At 42.3% G+C, this 13,875-nt stretch overlaps 1 protein-coding gene across 1 annotated transcript; it reads left to right on the top strand.

The window, feature by feature from the left end:
* The first annotated feature begins 1,135 nt into the window (after nt 1-1,135).
* Nucleotides 1,136-13,583, top strand: LOC115796386 (protein NLRC3-like). Its single transcript, XM_030752785.1, has 9 exons — nt 1,136-1,179; nt 1,343-1,562; nt 1,697-3,470; nt 5,054-5,227; nt 10,029-10,184; nt 10,750-10,755; nt 12,766-12,812; nt 12,988-13,196; nt 13,385-13,583. The coding sequence occupies exons 1-9, from the start codon at nt 1,177-1,179 to the stop codon at nt 13,442-13,444; spliced, it is 2,649 nt and encodes an 882-aa protein (XP_030608645.1). The 5' UTR covers nt 1,136-1,176; the 3' UTR covers nt 13,445-13,583.
* The last annotated feature ends 292 nt before the right edge of the window (nt 13,584-13,875 follow it).

Genomic DNA, 13,875 nt, shown 5'->3' with positions numbered 1-13,875 from the left:
TAAGGTCCTGTGGACTGATGAAACTAACTGAGTTATTTGGAAAAAGAACACAGCATTCCAAGACAAACATTTGGTACCCACAGTAAAATTTGGTAGTGTTTCCATCATGCTGTGGGGCTGTGTGACCAGTGCAGGTACTGGGAATCTTGTTAAAGTTGAGGGTCGCATGGATTCCAGTCAATATCAGCAGATTCTTGTGAACAATGTTCAAGAATCAGTGACAAAGTTGAAGTTGCTCCGGGGCCGGATACTTCAACAAGATAACGACCCCAAACACAGCTCAAAATGTACTGAGGCGTTCATGCAGAGGAACAAGTACAACGTTGTGGAACGGCCATCTCAGTCCCCAGACCTGAATATTATTGAAAATCTGTGGTGGGATTTAAAGCGGACAGTCCATCAAACCATCAAACCTGACTGAACTGGAAATGTTTTGTAAAGAAGAACAGTCCAAAATACCTTCAACCAGAATCCAGACTCTCATTGGAAGCTATAGGAAGCATTTAGAGGCTGTTATTTCTGCAAAAGGAGGATCTACTAAATATTGATGTCATTTTGCTGTTGGGGTGCCCAAACTTATGCATCTGCCTAATTTTTTAAAAATAATTATTGCACACTTTCTGTAAATCTTATAAACTTCATTTCACTTCTCCAATATCACTGTGTTCATCTGCTATATGATATATTTAACTGAAACTGCTGATCTGAACAACCAATGATTTATAAAGGAAAATCATGAAAATGATCAGGCGTGCTCAAACTGCATACCACTAAAAATGTTTATGTCCATTAATAGTTATTCAATTGAAGGAAAGGACTGTTGGACACCAGTAAGTATTTAAAATAGAGTAAATACAATTTCTCATTTTTAGTCTTAGATACAATTTTAAACTTTGAAAAAATTCTCTGAACACTGAAGCGAAACAAAAAACAGTGAGGTCTTGAATTCAAAGCATATTGTTGACCTGTTCATTGTATGTGTGATCAGCAGGACTGTTAAATTTAAACAGTGACATGAAGCCACCCCAGTCAGTGTTAAAATATCACCTATTAGATCTTTAAACCTGTGCTTGAACCAATTCTTCATGATTCCTCCACAGAGAGGATCAGCAGAGCTCAGAGGGTCCCAGTGGTCAGTCTGCCCAACAGCCCCAAACACAGCTGGACTCCATATTTATGGTTTGTACAACTACTTTTAAAGTTTTCTGTTCAGTCATCTCCATGCTGCCCTTTGTAGAACACTGCTCATGACACTGACAATGAAAGTGTTTCAAACATGGATCTGATGTTTGGTTCCACAATTTCAGTCTGATTGGGTCGTTCATATAGTATTCTGTTCCAGCTGCTGGAGGACAACATCATCACTTTTGTGAAGAATGAACTGAAAAAGATGCAGAAGGTTCTGAGTGCAGATTACCCAGAATGCTTAGAGAGTCAGAGAGAGGATGAGGAGCTGTTGAAAGGTGAAGATGAAGAGAGAAGCAGAGAGGCTTTTATGAAGATCACACTGCACTTCCTGAGGAAAATGAAGCAGGAGGAGCTGGCTGACCGTCTGCAGAGCAGTAAGAGGATTTCTCTGAAGATTTAAAATGGTGACAGAACAGTATGACATTTGTAAATCTATATTTATCTATTTCTGAATGTAGGACATGCTGAAATTCATATTTTTAAGAATATATGTTTTGTGTTCTTTGAGAATTTCCAGTCCTGTGCCAACATAAACTTAAATCCACTCTGAAGAAGAAGTTCCAGTGTGTGTTTGAGGGCATCGCTAAAGCAGGAAACCCAACCCTTCTGAATCAGATCTACACAGAGCTCTACATCACAGAGGGAGGGACTGCAGAGGTCAATGATGAACATGAGGTCAGACAGATTGAAACAGCATCCAGGAAACCAGACAGACCAGAAACAACAATCAGACATGAAGACATCTTTAAAGGGTCACCTGGAAGAGATGAACCAATCAGAACAGTGCTGACAAAGGGAGTGGCTGGCATTGGGAAAACAGTCTTAACACAGAAGTTCACTCTGGACTGGGCTGAAGACAAAGCCAACCAGGACATCCAGTTCATGTTTCCATTCACTTTCAGAGAGCTGAATGTGCTGAAAGAGAAAAAGTTCAGCTTGGTGGAACTTGTTCATCACTTCTTCACTGAAACCAAAGAAGCAGGAATCTGCAGCTTTGAAGACTTCCAGGTTGTGTTCATCTTTGATGGTCTGGATGAGTGTCGACTTCCTCTGGACTTCCACAACACTGAGATCCTGGCTGATGTTACAGAGTCCACCTCAGTGGATGTGCTGCTGACAAACCTCATCAGGGGGAACCTGCTTCCCTCTGCTCACCTCTGGATAACCACACGACCTGCAGCAGCCAATCAGATCCCTGCTCAGTGTGTTGACATGGTGACAGAGGTCAAAGGGTTCACTGAGCCACAGAAAGAGGAGTACTTCAGGAAGAGATTCAGGGATAAGAAGCAGGCCAGCAGAATCATCTCCCACATCAAGACATCACGAAGCCTCCACATCATGTGCCACATCCCAGTCTTCTGCTGGATCACTGCTACAGTTCTGGAGGATGTGCTGAAAACCAGAGAGAGAGGACAGCTGCCCAAGACCCTGACTGAGATGTACATCCACTTCCTGGTGGTTCAGGCCAAAGTGAAGAAGGTCAAGTATGATGGAGGAACTGAGACAGATCCACACTGGAGTCCAGAGAGCAGGAAGATGATTGAGTCTCTGGGAAAACTGGCTTTTGATCAGCTGCAGAAAGGAAACCTGATCTTCTATCAATCAGACCTGACAGAGTGTGGCATCGATATCAGAGCAGCCTCAGTGTACTCAGGATTGTTCACACAGATCTTTAAAGAGGAGAGAGGGCTGTACCAGGACAAGGTGTTCTGCTTCATCCATCTGAGTGTTCAGGAGTTTCTGGCTGCTATTCATGTCCATCTGACCTTCATCAACTCTGGAGTCAATCTGCTGGAAGAACAACAAACAACCTCCCAGACAGAGAAACACCTCTACCAGAGTGCTGTGAACAAGGCCTTACAGAGTCCAAATGGACACCTGGACTTGTTCCTCCGCTTCCTCCTGGGTCTTTCACTGCAGACCAATCAGACCCTCCTACAAGGTCTTCTGACACAGACAGGAAGTATCTCAGAGACCAATCAGGAAACAGTCCAGTACATCAAGAAGAAGCTCAATGAGAATCTGTCTGCAGAGAAAAGCATCAACCTGTTCCACTGTCTGAATGAACTGAATGATCGTTCTCTAGTGGAGGAGATCCAACAGTCCCTGAGATCAGGAAGTCTCTCCACAGATGAACTGTCTCCTGCTCAGTGGTCAGCTCTGGTCTTCATCTTACTGTCATCAGAAGAAGATCTGGATGTGTTTGACCTGAAGAAATACTCTGCTTCAGAGGAGGCTCTGCTGAGGCTGCTGCCAGTGGTCAAAGCCTCCAACAAAGCTCTGTAAGTTATCCTAAAGCTTCCATGACTTAAATACACTTTACAGGAAATCACTTTTCTTATTATCTATACAATGGTGTAAAAACTTACTGATTTGTTAGTTTTTTCCATATTTGTCACACTTAAATATTTTCAGATCAGCAAACAAATTTTAATAATTTAACCACTGTAAATATTAGACATGTAATTTTTAGATAATTGAGTTCATTCATTGAAGGAATTGAGTTATTTCAATTATTATTGTCCCTTAATTGTTTAACTCATCCTTTTTTAATTTAAATCCCAGCTCACCCTGTGGGCAGTCTTTGTTCTCCAAGCTCAGGTCCTCTACCAGAGGTCTGAAAGCTTGAGGGTCCTGCACATTATCTTAGCTGTTCCCAGGACTGTGCTCTTCCAGACAGAGATCTCAGATGTCATTCCTGGAATCTGCTGGAGCACTGGGTTCACTGCTCCAAGTGTTCCGATTACCACGAGGACCACTGTTACCTTCACCTTCCACATCCTTTCTAGCTCTTCTCTCAGCCCTTGATATTTTTTTGAGCTTCTCCTGTTCTTTCTTCTTGAAGTTGCCATCATTTGGTATTGCAACTTCGATCACTACGGCTTTCTTCCTCTGTTTGTCCACCACTGCTATGTCCAGTTGGTTAGCCATTATAGGTTTGTCTGTTTGTATCTGGACGTCCCACACGATCTTAGCTCTGTGATTCTCGACCACCCTTGGGGATGTATTCATGGTTCTTTGTTGTTTCATCTGGGACAGTGGTTCTGGCACTCACTAGTCCTTGGCCTTCATCCTTCTGCTTAGCGTACAGTGTCAGGGTGCTGGATTTGGGGTGAAACCCTCCATGCGTGGTAAGGGGCATTCTCGTCTTGACATCAGTGGCTATTTCGTAGTCAGTATCCATAACCAGTTTTGTCACCTATCTGGCTGAGGGGATTCAGGCCTATGTAGAACAGCAGTGGGGACAGAGAATCTCCTTGGTAAATTCTGCACTTGATTGTGACTTGTGCAGTTGGCTTGAAGTTGGACTACGGTGTTGTTCTCCACCTTCCTGATGAAGGCTCTTTGGGTCCTGTTGATTTTGTATAGTTCTAGGCATTCCAGGATCCATTTGAGTGGCATTGAGTCATAGGCTTTCTTGCAATCATTCCAGGTAGTGCACAGGTTGATCAGCCTGGTCTTACAGTCTTGAGTGACTGCTCTGTTTACCAGTAGGTGGTATTTTGCTCCTCTAGTATCTCTGACAATTCCTTTCTGGGCCCTGCTTATGTATTGAGCCATGTGCCTGCTCATTTTAGCTGCTATGATGCCCGACAGGAGTTTCCATGTTGTACTGAGGCAGGTTATTGGCATGGAGTTGGACGGGAACGGTCCCTTCTGGGGGTCCTTGGGGATCAGGACCATACGGCCTTCAGTCAGCCATTCTGGGTGTGTCTTAGGCTTTAGCAGTAGGTTCATTTGTGTTGCCAGGCACTCATGGAGTGTAGCTTGCTTCTTTAGCCAGTAGATTATTTATTTGTGTAAGATGCAAAACTATACCCTCATCCATCAGTACAATCCTAGGCTATATGTTATTTCTCTTCAGGCTGAGCAGCTGTAACCTGTCAGAGAGAAGCTGGGAAGATCTGTCCTCCTCTCTTCAACTAGAAGACTGTGAGCTGACAGAGCTAGACCTGAGTAACAACAACCTGCAGGACTCAGGATTGAAGCTGCTGCTTCCTGGATTGGAGAGTCCCCGCTGTAAACTGGAGACACTCAGGTCAGATCATGTGGTGTGAGATTTGATGTGAGATCTGTTTACTAAATTCTTGTTAAATTTAATGTATATCCTGACATGTCCTTACTTGTAAATCTCTTTCAAAGTCTTTTTTTTGGTTTGTTTCATTGCATCTAAAACCAGCTTCCAGTTTTATTTCAGTTAACTGAGAAAATGGTCGAAATGAACACATAAATAACTCAGGGGCAGCTGGATGATGTGGGGGTCTGGCAGAAACATACAAATTCTTTTTTTTTTTTTTTAATATTATATTCATTAAATTTTCAACCAACAAACAAGACAAAAAAAAAGGGATAATTGATTAAAACAAACATATTCAACATACATACAAATTCAAATCTCAAAAAGAGGGACTCACTTCAGGCACAAACTACCAAAAAAAAAATAAAATAAAATAACTGATGGGTAGATCTGTCATGAAAATGTCTCAAAACACAAACATCTGTTGTGTAGGTTTAATAAACCTATATCAACATTTCTTCACTTATTTTAGGCTTTATATTCATGTAATTGCATTAATATTACTGTCCTATTATGGGTCAAACTGTAATATGAATTATTATTCAAGAAACAAAAACATTTGAGAGGAACCTGTGTATTCAGACTCAGAGATTTAGCTGTGAAGCAGACCTCTAATGTGCTCCTCCTCATCAAACATCCTCATCATCATCATCAGTCTGTCACTTATCTGCATCTTATCCACTCTGCTTCACTCCCAGCAGCTGAAAACAGTAAGACAGCTGCAGCACAAGGTTCAGTTAGCTTTGCTCAACAATAGAAAGAAATGTGCTCCAAAGAGATACTTTTACTTTCTTACTCTGAGTACATTTCACACCGTGCACTTTTACTTTTATTTGAGTAAATCCCGTTGGATATGTAGTCATCTCGTGGAGTGTGTGGAGACCTGTGTGTCTGTCAGCTCTGTCCGTTGAGAACGTGGAAGACGTATACATATTCGGCTTTTTGGTGGTGGGATCTCTCCTGTCTGGGCTTGGAGGATATCTGCTTTACCAGGAAATTAAGAGAATCTGGGCTGCAGTTCGGCATTTGGTGAGACTGGACAATCAGTCAGATGGGCTATGCAGAGCCGTACAGACTCGGACTCAATACATGATGGAGCTGAGCCGCAGGCTGGATGCTAGCAGTCCAGCTGCGAATGTGCTCACAGGTGGAAAGGATTAGATCTGGAGATAAGGGTACGGCTCTGCACAGCGAGGGTGGGCACCGAGCAAATGTGGACCATTGGATATACTGAGAGTGTCCCAGAGAAACTGAAGGCTGCTGAGAAAAACAACAAGGCAGTCTGTCCCAAAACATTTGTATTATCAGGAATTCGGCTCCCTAAGCCGGCCTTGAGGCTGGTAATCATATCTCTCCGTGTTGACGTGACAGCAGATGCACTCCCCCGCCCCTACCTTCCTTCTGTGATTTGTGTGAACTGGGATCTGGACTACGACGACTGCTGTCCATCACTATCAGCAAACTGTTTAGGCGGGAGCTAGGTTCTGGCTTCACAATGCCCTGACCCTCTTGTCTTCTGTCGGCATCGCCACCCCTACCCCTCCCACCCCACCATGTTGCTATCCCAGGCTTTGACTGTGCAATATGCTTTTGCTGAGGTGTTTTTTTGGAACCTTGTAAGGTGCTCATTATGAGCACAGTACAAGATTAATTTTTTTGAACTTAACTCTTCCATTGGTTTTTGTTTTCCTTTTCCTGGGATTGATTGTGCTGGTGGAGCCCCTAGTGGCTGCAGCTGCAGACACCCATCTCCCCTATGCTAGGCTTGTCACTCTTGGATGGTTGTTCTGAACGAATTCTGTTGTATGTATGATGTTTAATTTCGTTGTATGTATAATGACAGATACGTTTGTTTTTTTAAACACAAGTATCTGTCATTTTATATACACACACACACACACACACACACACACAACCCATGTCTCCATACCCTTTTAATACTATTTCTGTCCAATATTATATGGGACTTAAGCCCCTTACAAAGCTACATTGGATCTGTGGTACTGGAAAATTTAGTATTGATCTGATACCAAGTAAACACAGGGCCAGTATCACTGATGCTTTTAACTTTTAAAGGAACCTTCTGTACTTTTATCACATAGAGGAACTGAAGCTTGGTTTACTTGTGTTATGCAGCAGGACAATAATCCAAAACACACCAGCAAGTCCACCTCTGATTGGCTAAAACAAAGTCCAGCTAAGATTCTTTAGCTTGACCTTAACCAGGCCGTCCAATTTGCCTGAAATAAAAGAAGAGTGGACCATTATTCCTCCACACTGAAGTGAAAGACTCATTGTCAGTTTTCAAAAATGCTGGATTGCTGCCAAAGGTGGCACAACCAGTTATTTGGTTTGGGGGCAATTACTTTTTCACACAGGGACAAATGGGTTTAGATAACTTTTTCCCTTAATAAATGAAATCATGATTTATAAACTGCATTTTGTATTTACTCAGGCCATCTTTTTCTAATTAATTGCCTATTAATTAATTGTCTATCAATATTAGGGATGGCACGATACCACTTTTTTATGTCCGATACCAATACCGATATTTTACATTTGGATATCGGCCGATACCGATATAAATCCGATACTTAAAATTGATCCAGGCCTTTAAAAACATTACAATAAATTAAAAAAAGAAGTCAACAGTCTCTCACACAACAACATCAGTCTTTTAGTTGTCCCACATACAAGACTAAGGACCACAGTGGACAGAGCTTTTTTAGGCAGTGGCACCAAAGCTCTGGAACTGTTACCACTCCAGCTCCATTTAGCTGACTCTGTGGCATCATTTAAAAAAATAGTTGAAAACTTTTCTGTTTAACCAGGCTTTCTGGTTTCTGACTTTATTTTTATTCTTTTTCTTTTTAATATGTAATGTTATTATGTTTTTAACATAGTGTTTTCCCGGGGGGGGCGGGGCGGTGATATTGTGTTTTAATTATTGTACAGCTTCTTTCTGTCTGTGAAAAATGCTATATAAATAAACTTTACTTACTTACAACAATAACTATCACCTGAATCCTGTTGCTTCTGTGTGAGAAGGTGATGCTTATGGCATGTTGCAAATTTCATTAGGGCTGCAACTATCGATTATTTTAGCAATTGCATATTCTATTTATATTGATTACCCAAGTAACTAGATAAGAAATACTTTTTTCATATTAACAGTTCATCTGCATATTTTAACTTCCGTACTGCAGTTTTTCCCTGTGTGAAACAAACAGGGTGGATGGAGCAGCTACAAAGTTCTCTTTTCTTCACTTACTGATCAGGTGGTTGATGAAGGATCTCCAGCTGTTTCCCAGTAAAGGTTTAATGGAGGTTACAGGGACGAAAAGGCTTCTTTTGGACACTAGAAAAACATTTCCTTCTGCTCCATCTGAGCTCACCGGCTCCGCCTCTTTCCGCTTGTGCAGACAGACTGCACGTAAATCAGCTGACTGCTGCTGTTGCGTCATCAGTGTTTATGTTGAAAAACTGGGGGCTGCGTGAGCCCAATCTTGTAATGCTTTATATTACAAGCATTCTCCTAAATACGTTTCTACTGCAGGTCTATATTTAGTCACTAATCAGGGATTAAAGTATCAAAAATATTTTGACGGGGAAGGGGTCCTTCTGGTACCGGACGGTCACTAGTGCTAATAGCTGCGCTCGCTAGCAGTATGTCCGGGAGCTGAAGTAGAGAAAAAAATAACAGCTGATTCTCAGCACAGCGAGTACAACACACAAACAAGGCAGAGAGCGGTGGAGGCAGAAAAACATGTCAGCGATGATCGCTCAGTGTCAAAGGGAATCCGTCGCAGCGACGGAGAACTGAGGGGGTTATTTGCTGATCCACTCCATTCCAGTAGGTGGTGGTAATGTAGCTCTAAGCTGGTTTGGTCAACCGCAAACCCACAAGAAGAAGAAGACGGAGCCCTGTAATACAGCTAATGTGAGCGAAACATTATTTAATGTATCGGTTTACATTTTTTATTTCTTTCCGATATCTGATCCAGTAATTTAGGCCAGTATCGGACCGATACCTATACTGAATATCGGATCGGCGCATCCCTAATCAATATTATTTGATCTGAAACAAACTGTAGCTCAATATTTTTTCTTGAGTTTCTTTATCTTAAAGATTTCTTTAAATCAGCTCCTGAGCCAGTTTTTCTAAACTGGCTGATGGATCTGATCAAAAAGCAAAAACATACTAAAAGTGTTGATGTTGGTCACCATGGTGAAATCCTGTTGTCTGCACAGTTTGTTCTTCTTCCTCTCTCTGTGTCTGATTCTTAATGAAGTCTTTCCTCATGTGCACCTTTAAATGATGTCAGCCTCACCAGCAGCACAGTTCAGTGGAGGATGATGTTTAGCTGCCACTTTGGTTCTGCAAAGATTTGATGGGTTGTGATCAAATTAGTTTCAGATGTTCATGTTGTCCTCACAATGAAATATAAGAACTTCAACAATCAGCTGACTTTTAATTTAGTGCCATCATCTGCTCAGACTTCTAGTTTGACCACAACTTTAATTCATACCAAAAAGCAGCAAAACTAATGACACTCCCATCAGCCTCAGTCCTACTTTATGTAGATTTGATCATCATTTTGACTTCACTGATTTTATCACTTGTAGACTTTAACATTTAGACTGACTTGGTTATTTTGAACTCCTGTTTCAGTCATTTCATTTTAAAATGATTTGTTGCTGCAGTTTGTTGTCTGCATGCAGCTGCTCTGCTGTTCTCTAAGAGTATCTGTCATGTCTGCAGGCTGTCAGGCTGCCTGATCACAGAAGAAGGTTGTAAGTCTCTGGTCTCAGCTTTGAGCTCCAACCCCTCCATTCTGAGAGAGCTGGACCTGAGCTACAACCATCCAGGAGAGGCAGGAGTGAAGCTGCTGGAGCAGCTGAGACTGGAAACTCTCAGGTATGGAGAGGCCTGTTGCAGCCACAGACAGTGTCTGATAGAGGAGGAAGCTGTACTTCACTCTGGCCCTGTCTGATGACTTCATGCTGGATATGAGTGTTATCTGAACAGTCACACATAGAGGAACCTTTTTACTTTGCTTCTATCAGAAAGTCTGCTTGAACAGAAACAGTAGATATCTGTATGGGGGTCTCAAAGGAGAAAATCTCCATCAACAACAATGGAGCAACCAGTTCAAAGTGATCTCTGCAGAGGAACAGTCTCACATTTTTACCCTCTGACCATCAATGGGATTAAGTTTCATGTGTGTGCAGAGACAGGTCCAGGACATGTTTAGCCTAGCCTAGCACCAACACTGGAAGTAGAGCACCACTGGAATGCTTGGCCAGCAAAGTCCAGCACCGGTGCAGTGGCCAGCAAGGGCCTATTATCACTGCTTGTGGCTATATTTGTCATTAATATTATTTCTGCATACATAAATGAACATAATGAATCTGTGCTTTTCTGCACTACTTCGCGAGCAGCGAGCAATAGCCGGGGTAACCCTTCCTCCCAATCTGCAGAGAGTTCTGTACAATATGCACGAAGCAAGGATTTTAATGTTTGATGAAAATTTTCCAAAGCTCCTTGGCTTTGAGCATGGAATGCAGTAGACACATTGTGTTTTACCTTATGCTGTTTAAGAATCTGAGAAAAGAAGTGAGAGGGAAAATTAGAACCGTGATCTGACTGAATGATTTTCGGAATACCAAACGTAGAAATGAACTGAGTAAATGCTTTAACAACTGATTATGAAGTGACAGTGCGAAGTGGAAAAGCAGCAGGATATCTAGTTTCCTGGCACATCACAGTCAACAGATAGCTATGTCCCATTTTTGACCGTGATAATGGCCCAACACAATCAATAATAAGGTGTTCAAACAGCTGCCCGAAAGCTGGTATCGGGTATAAAGGCGACGGCTTTAACACTTGGTTTGGCTTGCTGGTGAGCTGACACGTATGACAAGTCCTGATAAACTGACTCACATCTCGCTTTAACCGTGGCCAGAAAAAAATACTGAAGTATGGGATGATAAGTTTTACGAACACCCATATGACCTGTCCCGTCACCATGCACAGTCTGTAACACCTTACTTCGCCACACAGATGGCACCACAACTTGAAATACCGGATCTCCCAAACCCAGGTCATTATGCGGAACCCATTTCCTGACTAAAACCCATCTTGCAGAAAATAACACAAAGCACTCTCTCACCACAGACTCTGGCACAACCTTGTCAAAAAGGTCAGACAATGTTGTAGCCACCCCTGTTCAGCTATCAGTGCATCTTTAGATATACCCAACTGGTCTGTCTGGAGCTTAACTTTCAACTCTAGATCCTTTGGCATAACCACACCCTCTTTAACTCAAGAGGCAGCATGGGTTACTGCACAAACTGGAAAAACATCAGGACGAACACTACAACCACCACTACATCACCTTATACATCACCTTGGTTATTCAAATATAATACTCATAGTGCCACCATTTAAGAGGTGCCTTTCTTTCTCCCTTTCTTACTTCCTGGTGACACCAGCTGCTTCTGTTCCTTGTGAAAGGATGTTCTCAAAGGCTGTGGAAGCTGTCCCTAAAGAGAGAGAAACCGTTTAAGCTCATCTACTGTAGAAAAATTATTGATTAATAAAAAAAAAACCCAAGGTGCATAGGCACACATTTCCTGTATATCAAGCAAAATAACAAAGGAAATAACTGTACACCAAAAACAGAGTGGGAAACAGATCAGTCTCACCTACCGCCTCATTATTGAACATTTTCCCTGTAATTTAGAATCAATGACAAACCAAACCATTTTCCAAATGCATTTATTTATTTTTTATCATTTCGTAGATGGAAATACTCAGGCAGATCATTTTTAAATATGGGCTACAAAGAACAAAGACATAAAGCACAGTTGGATTGCAGGTCATTTCAGGAATTGTCCCAACACACCCAAGTGTTATTATACACATGTGCATCACATCTGCAGGGCTTCATTTGGCTGAGGAACAACCATTGTGGCCAACAGATGTCACCCAAGAGTACTGAATGAACCTTCAAGTAGCGAATCAATTTCTGACACAATGGTTCAAAAAGATTCAGAGCTTCAGAAAGCCTCGTTTTGCCATCACTAGATTAGTTTTATTGAAAAATATACTAACCAAAAAGAAAGAAATATGAGATATGAACATGTTAGTATGTCCAGTGTATGCAGTGTATGAGTGAGTGGACATGTATGTGGAAATCTGGATGAATATTGCAACCCAAAACCAAACTAAAACAAAAAAAAACAAACCAAAGTTACCTGGAGGAGCAGAGAGGGGCGAATGGTTAGTAGAGCCCTGCTTAAATTACTGAGCCCAGGTGGCTCCAATTACTCAAGACCCACCTCTGACCTGCAGAAGGCACCGGCCCTGCAGGTCAGAGGACGGGCTGTGACAATGTGAAAATCAGTGTCTAACAGTGTGTGTCTGAGAGCGATGTAATGTCCATGTGTGCATGCTGAAAGAGACTGTGCTGCTCTGACCCCCCTCCTCCTTTCAGGGTGGAGCCTGCTGGAGTCCGATGGTTGAGCCCAGGTCTGAGGAAGTGTAAGTGTGTTTTTAATGTGATTGATGAAAACAAAGCAGCACACATTCAACCATCTTCAAACTGTCACATCACTCATTCACATCTCTGATGTCAGGAGTCATCATCAAAGTGTCAATCAATGAACAGATGATGGATCAATAACTGCAGCTGGATTGTGTTTGTTCTCTCCATCAGATTCCTGTCAACTCACAATCGACACAAACACAGTGAACACAAAACTCCAACTGTCTGACAACAACAGGAAGGTGACATGTGTGGAGGAGGTTCAGTCATATCCTGATCATCCAGACAGATTTGATCATTGGCCTCAGCTGCTGTGTAGAGATGGTCTGACTGGTCGCTGTTACTGGGAGGTCGAGTGGAGAGGAGAGGTTCATGTATCCGTGAGTTACAGAGGAATCAGCAGGAAAGGAGATGGATATGACTGTGTGTTTGGAAGGAATGATCAGTCCTGGAGTCTGTGGTGTTCTGATGATGATGGTCGTTACTCCGTCTGTCATAGTAATAGAAAAACAGCCATCTCTTCCTTCTCCTCCTCCACCTCTTCCTCCTCCTCTTCTGACTCTCACAGAGTAGCAGTGTATGTGGACTGTCCTGCTGGCACTCTGTCCTTCTACAGAGTCTCCTCTGACACTCTGATCCACCTCCACACCTTCAACACCACATTCACTGAACCTCTTTATCCTGGATTTGGGTTCTGGTTTGGTCAGCTTGGTTCCTCCGTGTCTCTGTGCTGAGTTTAGTGTAAAGAGTGTCCTCCTGTCAGAGAAACTCTGACTGTTGAACAGATAGTTCAGTCTGTACATGTCTGTCTCTTTCACTCACAAACACGTTTTCAGATTCATGGATTCAATCAGTTGATGTTTGAAACTGTTCTCAATGATTCATGGTAAACTTCTTCCTCTTCAGTCCTTTAAAGATGGAAGCTGCCATTATTCCAGGATCCACATGTTGTTTTTCTGTCTTTTTCCACTCAAAGCTTCACAGTGAATATCAGGATGTTGTGTTTCTCTGAAGCTCAGTTCAGCTCAGATGATTCAGTTCATGTCAGCTGCAGTTCGT

Source organism: Archocentrus centrarchus, chromosome 2 (assembly GCF_007364275.1).
Source record: "Archocentrus centrarchus isolate MPI-CPG fArcCen1 chromosome 2, fArcCen1, whole genome shotgun sequence".
Lineage (NCBI taxonomy): Eukaryota > Metazoa > Chordata > Actinopteri > Cichliformes > Cichlidae > Archocentrus > Archocentrus centrarchus.
The sequence above is the reverse complement of the archived record's forward strand: the minus strand, read 5'-3'. Positions and strand labels throughout refer to the sequence as shown.

Excerpts from the sequence above, each read along its gene's own strand:
- LOC115796386 (XM_030752785.1), top strand. Across the intron at positions 5,228-10,028 it reads TGTAAACTGGAGACACTCAG|GCTGTCAGGCTGCCTGATCA; the intron begins GTCAGATCATGT and ends TCATGTCTGCAG. Across the intron at positions 13,197-13,384 it reads GAGGAGAGGTTCATGTATCC|AGTAGCAGTGTATGTGGACT; the intron begins GTGAGTTACAGA and ends TGACTCTCACAG.